The sequence below is a fragment of the Gopherus evgoodei genome, chromosome 3 (genome assembly GCF_007399415.2).
Source record: "Gopherus evgoodei ecotype Sinaloan lineage chromosome 3, rGopEvg1_v1.p, whole genome shotgun sequence".
NCBI classification, from domain to species: Eukaryota; Metazoa; Chordata; order Testudines; family Testudinidae; genus Gopherus; species Gopherus evgoodei.
In genome coordinates, this window is record NC_044324.1 from 54034247 (window position 1) to 54048791 (window position 14545).

A 14545-nucleotide genomic window follows, 5' to 3' on the forward strand; every position below is an offset into this window, starting at 1 on the left:
AGAGTCCCTCCTGCCTGGCCATTACTTTTTGCATGTGGAGATGAATGATCTATTTCAAAGAGAAACCCTTCTTAAATAGTCTTTCCCTCTTTGCCTTGTTCATAAGTACATAAGAATGGCCATACTGGGTCAGACCAAAGGTCTGTGCAGCCCAGTATTCTGTCTACTGACAGTGGCCAATGCCAAGTTCTTTCTTTGGGCTCCTGGGTAGCGAATCCATTGTTCCATGGAGAACTGGTAGTTGAAAGACAACCATTTAGTGGCCTGAGATTTTTTTTGGCTTGGGCGCGTCTCAGATTATTCTCCAATGTGATGTGACACACCTTTCTGGGCAGCTGATTGGAATATCTCATAATAGCCTGGTCTTGGACAGGATTAGTCATGTGTTCAGCAAGTAATACCAAATGGATGTCCTAATACAACATGGAACTTTTTGAAAACCTGACCTATGAGGAAAGGTTAAAAAACAAAAACTGAGCATGTTTAGTCTTGAGAAAAGAAGACTGAGGAGGGACATGATAAATTAAGGGCTTCTATAAAGAGGACAGTGATCAAAAGGTCTTCATGTCCACTGAAAGTAGGACAGGATGTAATAGATTTAATCTTCAGCTCTAGAGGTTTAGGTTAGATATTAGGAAAAGCTTTTTAACTATAAGGGCAGTTAAGCACTGGATTAGTCTTCCAGGGGAGATTGTGGAATCCCCATCATTTGAGGTTTTTAAAAAACAGGTTGGACAAACATCTGTCAGGGATAGCCTAGGTGTACTTGGTCCTGCCGCAGTGAAGGGGAGTGGACTTTAACTTCTCAAGGTCTCTTCCAGACCTACATTTCTATGATTCTGTGGTGCTCATAATACTTCATAATAACCAGCCACATACTACTCTGTCACACTCCAGTCATGAGCAGCAACGTGGTAAATTTTAACATTTTTGTTCCTGCTACTAAAAACATTCCCACTAATCACAGAAATACTCGAAATTCTTAAAGATTCTTCCCACTCACTACTGCTATTATTTTAATATTCCCTAATATGTCTGTTTAAATACTGTCCGACATTTCATACTATAACTGAAATCAGTGATTATCAGATAACATAAATTGCAATGGTTCTGCCGATATGCATAGTAGAATTATGCAAGTAACACTTTGAGAGTGAAATCTTATTTAATCACGTTTCTTGACTCAAATGTTGGTTTGTTTTCAGATTTAAAATATATATATTTTCATACCAGAAACATGCTATTTTGAAGTATTTGTTTCTTTTGAAATATTTTGTTTTTATGGGAATAAATTTGTTTGAAGCAAATTCAATGTTAAAATATTGATTTTTGTAATAGCATGGTCCTCTAGTTTTGAACAAAAATTCCACAAAATTGGACCAGCTAAACCAGTTTTTTCCTTTTTTAATTTCTATTCATACACTTAATGTCAGATCACTTTAAAAGTGAGAGCTCGTGATAAATAAAAGTAATAAGCAATCTAAATGTTACTAATTTACTATACAAAGTAGCACTGGGTGGGCCGATTTTAAATAATCAATATAAATATTTTTTAAAGAAACAGGTTTAAATTGGGTTGTGGCTCTGTTAAGCTGTGCAAGTTTGTTCTATTTGTAATATTAAAATTTACAGTGAACTGAAGGATAAACACTATTTGCAAATACCACTACTGGTATTTGAATTTACAGAACTATCTGCAGAATTCAAAACAATGAAGATTAAGGCCTTGATCCTGCGATCATTTAAGCACATACATAACTTTACTTACATAAATAGTCCCACTGATTTTAATGGGAGAATTCAAGTGCTTGAAATTTTAGTAGATGCACAAGTGTTTGCAGTGTCAAGGGCTAAAATTATGTTTTCCCTTACTGGCATAATTTTCTCTTTTCACTTCACACTAAGATCCTTTCACTGTTAACAATAAAAAGCTATTTAAACTTTCAATACTTTAAGAAAGCACTTGTGAACTTGTTTATACACACAGGCCAAAATTTTCAGAAATAGGAGCCTAAAGTTAGGCTTCTAAACCCATACTTAGATGCCTAAAGGTGGAATCTTTAAAAGTATCTAAGTTACTTAGGGAGGAACTGAGATAGCCAGGTTGAAGCATTTTAGCTTTCTTGACTTACGAAGGTTAAATATATCAGAAAGTGGTATTGGTTGCAAATATATCACAAGTCTGTTTACTTATAATTTTGTATGTGCGTGTTTTGCCTCACAGTAACTATGTTAATGACTTCTTGGATTTCTCTCTTAGCATAGACGAGCATTTTAAATTTGAAACTTTCATCGGGGGAAAAAGTGTAATAAACTATTAATTATTTTTTAGCTTCACAAATGTCTCAGATATCTACAATTAATTCAACACAGCCTGGATATAGAGAGCCTCTTGGTGTCACCGGTTCTGCAAGTGCATTGCTGCCAGGTAAATAAGTAACTTTAAGTTCTGTGAAATATATTTTTTAAAATTATAAAGTGCTAAGTAAAACCATAGTATATTCTAGATAGTTTGTATTATTGTATAGTCTGACATACTCAGATTTTAACTTCAATGAGACAACCTCTCTTATATAGCACTTTTTATTAGCATATCTCAGAGAGCTTCACAATCCTTAATGTGTTGCAAGGATAAATATCCTTACGAGATTTGGGAAAACACGCTTATATTTGAATACAAGTGGTAAAAGTAAGCAAAAAGTTCTCCCCTTGATTTGAAAAGCATGTAAAATGTAAGAACTGTAATGAAAGAGCATGAGAAACTACATAAGGTAAATGCCCATCCTTGTTCTTGTGGCTTGCTGTCTTTGTTCACTATTGGTTCTCTTTTCTTTTAGTAGTACTATATAAACTTTTGTGTGTGTAGTTCAAACATTCTGATACTGGAAGCAAAATGAGAATTTAAATACAAAAAGAGAACTCAAAGACAAGGCCTTTGGAGAAACTAAATGAATCCTTTGTATCAGTCTTCACTCAGAGGATGTGAGGGAGATTCCCACTTCAGAGACATTCTTTTTAGGTGACAAATCTGAGGAACGGTTCCAGATTTAGGTGTCAATAGATGTGGTTTTGGAACAAGCTGATAAATTAAACAGTAATAAAATCACCAGGCCCAAGAGTTCTGAAGGAATTCAAAGATGAAATTGCAGAAACTAGTAACTGTGGTATGTAACCTATATTTAAATCAGCCTCTGTACCAGATGATTGGAGGATAGCTAATGTAACACTGATTAAAAAAAAAAAAAAAAAGACTCTAGAGGCCAACTTTTCAATTAGGGCTGTTAAGCTATTAAAAAAATTGTGATTAATCACAAGATAAAAAAATAATTGTGATTAATTGCAGTTTTAATCGTGCTGTTAAATGGTATTCTATTGTTTTAAATATTTTGGATGTTTTCTGCATTTTCAAATCAAAACAGAATACAAAGTGTACAGTGCTCACTCTAAATTATTTTTTTAATTACAAATATTTGCACTGTAAAAAAGAAACAAAAGAAATAATATTTTTCAGTTCACCTAATACAAATACTCTAGTGCAATCTCTTTACGTGAAAGTGCAACTTAAATCTGTAGATTTTTTTTTTTGTATTACATAACTGCATTCAAAAACAAAACAATGTATGACTTTAGAGCCTACAAGTCCACTCAGTCCTACTTCTTGTTCAGACGAACAAATTTGTTTACATAATGCTGCTTGCTTCTTATTTACAGTGTCGCCTCAAAGTGAGATCAGGTGTTCACACAGCATTTTTCTAACCAGCATTGCAAGGTATTTATGTGCAAGATATGCTAAACATTCATATGCGCCTTCGTGCTTCGGTCACCATTCCTGAGGACATGTCTCCATACTGATGACTGGTTCAGCTTCATAACTGTCCAACGCAGTGTATATACTGACGCACATTCATTTTCATCATCTGAGTCTGATGCCACCAATAGAGGGTTGATTTTCTTTTTTGGTGGTTCAGGTTCTGTAGTTTCCAAATCGGAGTGTTGCTCTTTTAAGACTTCTGACAGCATGTTCCACACCTTGTCCTTCTCAGATTTTGGAAGGTACTTCAGAGTCTTAAACGTTGAATCGAGTGCTATAGCTATATTTAGAAATCTCATATTGGTACCTTCTTTGTGTCTTGTCAAATCTGCAGTGAAAAGGTTCTTAAATTGAATAACATATTGTTAGTTGTCATCCAAGACTGCCATACCACAAAATGTATGGCAGAATGCGAGTAAAACCATGGAGCAGGAGACATACAATTTTCCCCCAAGGAGTTCTGTCGCAAATTTAATTAACACAGTATTTTTTAATGAGTGTCATCAGCATGGAGGCATGTCCTCTGGAATGGTGGCTGAAGCACGAAGGCCCATATGAATGTTTAGCATATCTGGCACATAAATACCTTGCAATGCTGGTTACAAAAATGCTGTGTGAACACCTGATCTCACTTTCAGGTGACACTGTAAATAAGAAGCAGGCAGCATTATCTCCCTTAAATGTAAACAAACTTGTTTGTCCTAGCAATTGACTGAACATGAAGTAGGACTGCAGGTTCTAAAGTTTGACATTGTGGTTTTGAGTGCAGTTATGTAACAAAAAAAAAAATCTACGTTTGTAACTTGCATTCTCATGTAAAGAGATTGCGTTATAATACTTGTATGAGGTGAATTGAAAAATAGTCTGTTTTTTACAGTGCAAATATTTATAATAAAAAATAATATAAAGTAAACACTGTACACTGTGTTCTGTGTTGTAATTGAAATCAATATATTTGAAAATTTAGAAGAACATCCAAAACTATTTGTAATAAACAGTAATAAAATACCAATTTAAATTTGTGATTAAAACTGTGATTAATCATGATTAATTTTTTAATCGAGTTAGTTTATTTTGGTTAATCACTTTAGTTAACTGCCATGAATTTGACAGCCTTATAGGCAATTACGTAAGCATAACTTTTTATTACCATGCAAACTGGTTGAATCTATATAGTAAATAGCATAATTTCCAGACACAGATGAACATGATATGTCGGGAAAAAGTCAACATGGATTTCTGAAAGGAAATCATACCAGGTTTCTCAGAGCTGTTCTAGAATAATCAAACTTTCTTCTAGTCTGTATCTGAGCCCTGGGTTGCTTGAGTTCTGAAAAGGTTCTTTTAAAATTATCACATTCTTCCACCAAACACTTTATAAAGTGAATAGTTTAAGAGACAAAGTACAGAAATACATATTTTCAATATTTCAGTGAAAATCTTAGCCATGTGAATGTTAAGTGGCTAAATCCTTGGACAATTATTTCAGTAACTTCCCACATACTTCACTAACTTAACTTTGTATTATTCCATTTTGTTAAAATGTTTATACTGCTGTTCTTAATGTCTTGCAGAAGAGCACATCAGTGAATCTTTAAACTTGAGTTTTGATGACATTTGGGGAAACTGTAAATACAAAAATCAGAAACCAGCATCAGCTGAAAGTGATATTTATGTTTCAACACCTGCATCAGAGTATTCTCTGTTTTCCAGCAGTGATCAAGCGAACTTAACTCCAAAATCATCTAACAGAAAACATTTAAACAAAAACATAATTTTGCAATGCTCTCTAGAAGGTGAACTATTTGCTAAAAAGAGAAAATCTGAAGTCTCCCCTAACCTAAATCAAAGTGGTAAAGATACTCTGACTCCTGCGTCAGTATCAACCAAAAGTTCTTTTCTCCAAGAAAAATGCTTGAGTCACATCACTCTTTCTCAGAAAATGGTCCAGTTGGAAGCTGCTGCAGTTACCACAGGTAATCAGTCTGATTCATTAGTGAGCAGTGAAGATTCTATTAATATGCATTTGGTTGACATAAATATTCCTGTTGACGCAAGGGATTGTAGTGTCAGATACAAAATAAGGGGGAAACCAAAAAGAGAAAAATATAATATGAAATTGACCACCTCGTCATGTAAGGTAGGGTCTGAAAATGAGTTTCTTCTGGCGATGACCACTTGTAACAAGTCGTCGGACATAGAGGAAACTTCATATGACGACTTTTTTTCACCTTCTAATTTGAAGAAAAGTGAAATGCAAGTAAGACACTTTCCTTTGCAAGTTCAGCAGAAATCACTAAGTGCTCCTGAAGTGAGTTGCAAAAGAGACTTTTTAAGCCATAAACAAGATAGATTGTTTGAAGGGTCAGATAAACCGTGCACTACTCTTATCAAAAAAAGGAAAAGAACTGTTAAGACAAGTGATGTTTCAACAGAGAGTGACTACAAGCTAACTGAATGTTCAGAAAGTACAATAAGTGGGACCTTAAACTGCATGTCAGGTAGAGGAAACACTGAGACTGCAGAAGCCCTGGGTTCTAGCCCTCTGAATAAACTGCATCAAAATATTCAGAAAATATCCTGCAGAACAAGCGTGAATAGCTGCCCTCAAGCTACTGGTAAGTTGGTCTATTCAACTGAAAATTCAAAGATGCAGCATCATGATTCATTAAAAATGCTTGAGCAACTAAATTCTAAAATGGACTGCCATGTTGAAGGAAAACCATGTCTTTCAAAAACTAGACTACCAGAAGAAAATACTGTATTGATGGCACCAGATTCTTTAAAAAGTGACAAAATGAGTGCAGTGAAGCCAAAAGAACACCCACTTACTTTTCCAGACTCTACAAATACAGAAAAATCAACAGGAGAAAAGAAGGAAATCCTGCTCAAAAAATGCAGTCCAAGTATGTGAACTACTTTTTCCTGGTATTTGGCACACTATAAATATCCTGTGCCATTTTTTTGTGTATCCTAAGAAACAATATTATCATGGTTAATTGTACTGTGATTTTACAAATTGTCCATCTTGTGTGGTTCTTAATTTGGAGTGTTTATATTCCTTTTAATCCACCAGTGGAAAAACTACCTTTACATAAAATTGCTGTTAAAAATTAGCAGGGGGAGATGCCCATAAAAATAAAAGTTGAAAACTTGCATTGCCATTGGTATGGATGGAGGTGAAGGAGTGAGTCCAAGACATATGGATGGAATGCCAATTTCAACTTAAAATTTGTTTTTCAGTATGTTGCAGGCTTAATTTTTAACAGTCATCAGATTTTATTATTACTGGTTAATCTTTTAAGCAGGTTTAAAAATTGCTAGAATCATTCTGGTATTAGAATATACTAGTATGATACAATACCAAAGGAATTTCCCTGAAAAAAATTACTGTCGTGGATATGCTATTTTAAAAATTTGATATTTTTGACTTTTGAATATGGGAAAAACCTTTTTCATATAAGCTTAATTTCATTTTGTAAATTTAGTTAGACTTTTACAAAAGAGTGCTAGAATGATGTCTACATTTTATTATTAATAACTTCATGCAGAGTTTTAGTGCACAGCAAACATAGCTGATTATGAATTATGAAAAAAACCCTAAGTTGACAGAGAACCTTAAATATAGCTGTAGGTATGGTATCGCTACACTTCAGGCTACTGGTTTGGCTTAATTAATAAAATAAGTACCAATATTTTAAGGTCTGGAGTACCCCACAATTGTGTAGCTTAAAAAAAAAGCTTTTGTCTCAAGCTTAGACCTAAGTGATTATGAAGATCTGTATGTTTTGTGCCATGTACCCAAGCTTAGAAAATGGTCAAAAAATTAACATCTTTCCTTTTTTCTTTTTACAAGATAAGCATAAGGACCTCAAAGGTGCTTTTTCCATTTGTGTGGTTTTAAACTTAGATAGCTATATCAATTGCTTTGATATTAGTTGAATTTTAACTTAGAAATTATAGCTCCAAATCCAAAAATGAGCATCTCTTTGGGGACTCTCTGCTTTAATTCCCTCAAAGAGGAACTTTCATACTTTGGCAAACTTGAAAATGTAATCAATTTACTGAGCCTTTACATTTTCTGTCTCCTGCTGCTATTTGAAAATCTGTTTTTTGGTTAAGAACTTTCATTACTCCAGTTCTGCTTGATCTAATGATGTTATCTGGCATTTACCATTGTCACTGTTTTCTTTGGCGGTGCTTCTGATGTCACAAGGTCAGCCTTGTGATTTCACTGCAGGATCAAATAGAGTCTGAGTCTGGGGAGCTGTTGTTTAAAATCATTTGAAAGAGAAGGAGGAAAAATGAAAAGTATAAGATTTGAATTTGTTTAGATATAAATTTATGTGAAACACAAGTCCCACTTAAACTTTTAGATTAGTTAATGTGGAGAATTGTAACAGACTGTGAATCAGTGTGCTTATTAAATATTGATGTTTTGTAAATAAAGCCTTCATTTTTATTTTGGATTGATTGTGAATTCCCTTGTAATGCAAGAGAATTTATTTTTGTTGCTGTTTACGTTGAAATAGTCAAAATTGTTTAATAAGTTTTATTTTTGTTCCTATGTTCCAGGTAATTGTTTGAAAGTGTTATTGATTAGATCCAGCAGAGAGGAAACTGCTGTTTTTTGAAATGCTGAAAAAAATCTCTAATAAACCTTTGACCTTTCTCCTGAAATATGTAGACAAAAAGTAATCCAATATCCATAGTGACAGAACTGTTCTGCTTTCTGCATAAAAGATTTGTCCCTTGAAGAAATTTTTTTTTCCCCTCTGATACACTTATGCTAGAGTTTGAAACTGAAAGAGAAAGATTTGACCCCGAATATTTCTCTTTCCTTTGGTTATTGGCAAAATTCCCATTGACTTCAATGAGAGGATACTTATTTTCAATGGATCCTCAATTCTGCCTTTGCCTGCGCATGTTATTTTTCACCATTAAGACTAGTGTGAGCAGTCAGGCTGAGGGACTTACTGGTCGCTGCTTCCAGCAGCCCCCTTTGGCCTGCAGCGGCCAACCGTGCCCAATGGTAGCTGTGATCGGCCGGACCTGCGGAAGGGGCAGGTAAACAACCCGTCCCGGCCCGCCAGGGGCTTCCCTTACATAAGCGGTGACCCCAGTTTGAGAAACACTGGGTTAACATCTTATAGTGCTTTGTGATCAATGACATTTATGTCAAGGTCTTAGATTTGTGCTGAACGCAAGGGAGAGAATTAGTGGTTTTTTCGTCTGTGAATAAGAGTTAATGGAAATGCAGCAGTATACGCTGTTTTCAGTGAACATTAATATACCATGAGATGGGGAAGCCTAATGGGTTTGCTAGTTATCGAATTATATAAAACTTCCCTGTAGTTCAAATTTAATTAAAATATACATTTTATGATAATACAATTTCCATCAGTCTGATGGTGACTTATTTTTTGATAGGGATAGTAATTAGATAAGTTGGTGTTCTACTGTGGTTTAGAATGTATGACAGACCCAGGCCAGGGGGTACAGGAGTCTGGTAGAGGGCAAATATACTGGTCACTGGATGAGTAGTTTTCTATTCCCTGAGTGACCAGAGCAGGGGCTGCACTAGAGTAATCAGGAACCTGCTAGAACCAATTAAGGCAGATAGGCTGATTAGAACACCTGCAGCCAATCAAGGCGGGCTAATCAAGGCACTTGAGTTTAAAAAGGATCTCACTCCAGTCGGGTGGGGAGGAGCCAGAGGAGAAGTGCGTGTGAGGAGCTGGGAGCAAGAGGCACAAGGAGCTGAGAGTGAGAGGGTGTGCTGCTGGAGGACTAAGGAGTACAAGTGCTATCAGACACCAGGAGGAAGGTCCTGTGGTGAGGATAAAGAAGGTATTTGGAGGAGGCCATGGGGAAGTAGCCCAGGGAGTTGTAGCTGTCATGCAGCTGTTCCAAGAGGCACTACAGACAGCTGCAATCCACAGGGCTGTGGGCTGGAACCCGGAGTAGAGGGTGGGCACAGTTCCCCCTAAACCTCCCAACTCCTGATCAGACACAGGAGGAGTTGACCCAGGCTGCGGGGAAGATCACTGAGGTGAGCAAATCTGCCAAGTAAGCGCAGGACCCACCAAGGTAGAGGAGGAACTTTGTCACAAATGGTAACCCTTGCCCAGATCTATTTAATTCCTACAGCTATTTACCTGAAAACCCCAGCAATAAATGATAGGTTAGGCAAGGAATGGAACATTAATAGATTTTAAGAAAGATTAAACATTCTTCAGTTGTTCAGATGATACTTGAATGTAGATTTCATTCATATTATTTTTAGTCTTTCTGAATTACAAGCTTGGGGCTTGAGTGATTTTTTTTATAAGATCTATAGTAAATATGGAAGTAGTATATTCTCTTACATGGCAAAAGTTGTAAATTGCTCTGGTCCCCTTTAGTCTTGTGGATTGAGCACAAGGCTGAAGAATCAAGAGTCCTGAAATCTCTTCATGGCTGCTATTTGCTTGTGGTGACAATGGGCAACTTTAGTCCCATTTACTTGGATGGGAGCTCCAGGAGGTGATGCTTGGCTTTTCTTGAAGTCAATAGGAGTTTTGCCACAGATTTCAGTTGGGCCAGGCTTTCATCCTGGATGGTCAGCACTACTGATATTTGAGGTGTACAAATTTGAAAATGCTAGCCTTAATTTCTCTACTTTAATTTTTCCACCTCTGTAAAGACACAGATACTTTAAGGTCGGATAACTGTGTGTGATCATGTAACAGTTTGTCACGGGGTGTCAGATTTGAGGCAGACAATTAAAGGAGTAGCTATGGCTCAAATGGCAAGAGTCACTAGGGTGCTCTCTGTCTTCAGGGCAGTTTGGCCTAGTGGCCAGAATCCATAGGGCCACCCTTGCTCCCAGGGCAGTGTGGCCTAGTGCCCAGAGTCCTTGGAGCTGCCCTTGGGCAGTCATGTCCACCCTACACGTGCCTGCACCCAGCGATAAATGTGGGGCAGGGTAGGGGGTCCCAGGCTAACCCTACCCTACCAGATCCTGACCCGGACCTTGTGAAACCTATAGTCCTGGATTCATGCTCGGTTTCCCATTTCAATCTTTGTATTCCCTGGGCTGCCTCCTACCCTTGATTCTGGCTCCGTCAGTTCCCTTGGGGGTAATGACCTCCTGTCACTCTGATCCTCTGTGTGGTCAATTCCAGGTGGGCCAGTGCCGGATAGATATACCCTGTCACACAGCTACATATTATATTTCTTAATGTTTTTAATCCTCTGTTTTTAAATAAATGTTTTATATAAGCCTGCCAAGCAATTAAAAAAATTAATGTTTATTTGTGCTATTAATAGCAGAATACCATTTATTTAAATATTTTTGGATGTTTTATACATTTTCAAATCTATTGATTTCAATTACCACACAGAATACAAAGTGTACAGCGCTCACTTTATTTTTTTAAAAATATGTTCCCAGTAAAAACAAGAGTATTTTTCAGTTCATCTAATGAAAGTACTGCAGTGCAATTTCTTTATCATGAAAGTTGAACTTACAAATATAGAATTATGTACAAAAAAATTGCATTCAAAAATAAAACAATGTAAAACTCTAGAGCCTACAAGTCCATTCATTCCTACTTCAGCCAATCGCTCAGACAAATAGGTTTGGTTACAATTTGCAGGAGATAATATTGCCCGCTTCTTGTTTTCAATGTCACCTGAAAGTGAGAACAGGAGTTCTCATGGCACTGTTGTAGCCGGTGTCATAAGATATTTACATGCCAGATGTGCTAATGATTCATATGTCCCTTAATCTTCAACCACCATTCCAGAGGACATACTCCTTGCTGATGACGGGTTTTGCTCTATAACGACGCAAAGCAGAGCAGACCGATGTGTGTTCATTTTCATCATCTGAATCAGATGCCACCAGCAAGTTGATTTTCTTCTTTTTGGTGGTTCAGGTTCTGTAGTTTCCTCATCAAAGTGTTGCTCTTTTAAGACTTCTGAAAGCATGCTCCACATCCCATCCCTTTCAGAATTTGGAAGGCACTTCAAATTCTTAAACCTTGGGTTGAGTGCTGTAGCTATTTTTAGAAATTTCACATTGGTACCTTCTTTGCATTTTGTCAAAACTGTGGTGAAAGTGTTGTGAAAATGAACAGCATGTGCTGGGTCATCACCCAAGACTGCTATAACATGAAATATATGCAGAATGCAGGTAAAACAGAGCAATTCTCCCTCAAGGAGTTGAGTCACAAATTTAATTAATGCACTATTTTTTTAACTAGCATCATCAGCATGGAAGCATGTCCTCTGGAATGGTGGCCGAAGCATGAAGGGGCATATGAATGTTTAGCATATCTGGCATGTAAATACCTTGTGACACCGGCTACAAAAGTGCCATGCGAATGCCTGTTCTCACTCTCAGGTGACACTGCTCCCTGCTTCTTATTTACAGTATCTCCTGTAAATGTAAACAAGCTTGTTTGTCTTAGTGAGTGACTGAATAAGAAGTAGGACTGAGTGGACTTGCAGGCTCTAAAATTTTACATTGTTTTGTTTTTGAGTGCAGTTACGTAACAAAAAAAAAATCTGGATTTATAAGTTACTCTTTCACAAGAAAGAGATTTCACTACAGTGCTGATACGATATGAATTGAAAAATACTGTTTATTTTGTTTATAATTTTTACAGTGAAAATATTTACAATAAAAATATGAAGTGAGCACTGTATACTTTGTATTCTGTGTTGTAATAGAAATCAATATATTTAAAAATATAGAAATCAATATATTTGAAAATGTAGAAAAACATCCAAAATATTGAATAAATTTCAACTGATATTCTATTGTTTAACAGTGCAATTAATTTTTTGAGTTAATCGCGTGAGTTAACTGCAACTAATCGACAGCCCTAGTTTTATAGTTTTCTATACAGGGCCTTGCCTGATGGAATCCTAGTCTATTATTGGGGCCCATAGGCACAAAGCTAATTCAAATAATATATATATATATAAAACGGATATGCTAAAGCTATGTAACTGGTACTCTGCATTTAAAAGGACACTTTAATTTAAATTAAATCCCAATTTTAGCTTTGCATATGAAAGGATTTTACCTGAAATGTAATATTAAGGTGTATGCCTTCACGAATGAGTGAGAATTTTCATTATATAAATACTACTCTGCAGTGTTGGAATTAAAACTCATCAGCTTTTTTCTGTTCCATCAGAACAAGAATGTGACACTCTAAATCCAAGTGAAATGTACTATTTTGATTTTACCATCTAATCAATGAGTAAGGTGCACACATTAAATAGAAGAAAGGGTAGAATGCTTAACTAGATTAAAACTGAAAATATTTAAATAGTAATAATGGATAAAGGACACTTCTTTTTTGTTCTTAAATTACTTCCATATTTTTGTCGTTTTAAAAAGTCATTTTCTAAAATGCTTGGGTGTTCTTGGATAGTTGATAGAGAATTTGAAAGTTTTTTATATTTTACTCATGAAGATTTTTTTTAAAAAATCATGATTCATTTTGCTTGGTCAAGTTTTAAATGTAGTTATAATCATGAATATTGATTTAGTACACTTTGGTATTTTATCCTGTAAAACAATGGAAAATCAGCTTATTTGGGGGAAAGTTGAATTTCATATACCTGGTGCACTAAACTTTCTTTAACAAGACATTAACATTTTGAAATGAAAAATTGTGCAATGTCCTAGACTAGACTCCAGTAAACTAAATTGGCAATAATGACCTAGTTAAATCTTCAGTAATTAAACCTGCATTTATCAAAAGATTGATCAAAGTGTATATATCTTAATCAGGCAAATTACCTTCTCAAAAGTGGTTTTGACAGCACTGGAGACTGAAAGTTATTAAATCACAGAACAGATACAGCACAGGCAATGACAGTGCATGCTTATCCTTTTCTGGAGGGCCATATTTAGAGTAGTAGCTAGTCTCCATGGAGGGCCATATTTAGAGTAGTAGCTAGTCTCCATGACCATTTAGCCCTCTACCTGATGACAAGGTGCCAATTGTGTTGGGGGGGTATGACTTGAAAATAGGCCTGAGACTGCCAATTCATTTTAAGTAGGCTAATAAACATTGACATATAAAGAAAAATTCAAACATCAGTGCTTTGTCCCAAAATTTAGGCTTTGTGTGGATACAAAGAAATTCTGAATACTTTTCTAAATAAAAATGCCTTGTGTGTTTTGAAAGTCCACATACTGTATCATTGTACCGCTGTGCATGAGACTAGAAATTGTGCGGCTAAACCAGAAACATTGGAATGTAAATGCACTGTAATAGTTTGAGTGAAATAGAAAAGTAACCATCACAAGTATTAATATGCAATGATATTTTGAAAATGTTTTAGTCGTATTTGCTGGTATGTGGGTGAAAAGATTTCTGAAAACTTTTTTTAGAATTTTTTTTAAACTAGATTGCACCTTGCTTTCTCTGCAAGGTTCTAAACTTTTGATGCACTTGGTTTCTAGGTATTGAAAATGAAATTTCAGTATGTGAGGCTAGCGATGGCTCTTGTGAAGTTTTTAATGAAAACAAGAATAAGCCCAGTGGGGCATCAAAGAAAACTGGGAGAATCAAAAAGGTCAGTCTACACAGACACAATGTCAAGACCATTTTTTTATGTGTAATATATAATTTTAACACCTTTAAAAGATAACTTTCCTCAGTATGCAATGCAAAATGATCTATTGAATTTTCTGTCATTTTTTTGTTTACATTTTGGGTGAATATT

The 14545-nt window shown here is 35.7% G+C and overlaps 1 protein-coding gene across 3 annotated transcripts in view; it reads left to right on the top strand.

The window, feature by feature from the left end:
• Nucleotides 1-14545, top strand: part of MCPH1 (microcephalin 1) — a 203078-nt gene that overhangs the window by 27113 nt on the left and 161420 nt on the right. For all 3 annotated transcript variants that reach the window (XM_030555569.1, XM_030555568.1, XM_030555570.1), the window contains 3 exons: nucleotides 2333-2428; nucleotides 5386-6717; nucleotides 14283-14395. In XM_030555569.1, coding sequence (XP_030411429.1) covers nucleotides 2333-2428; nucleotides 5386-6717; nucleotides 14283-14395 — 1541 coding nt within the window. The remainder of the gene's footprint in view (nucleotides 1-2332; nucleotides 2429-5385; nucleotides 6718-14282; nucleotides 14396-14545) is intronic.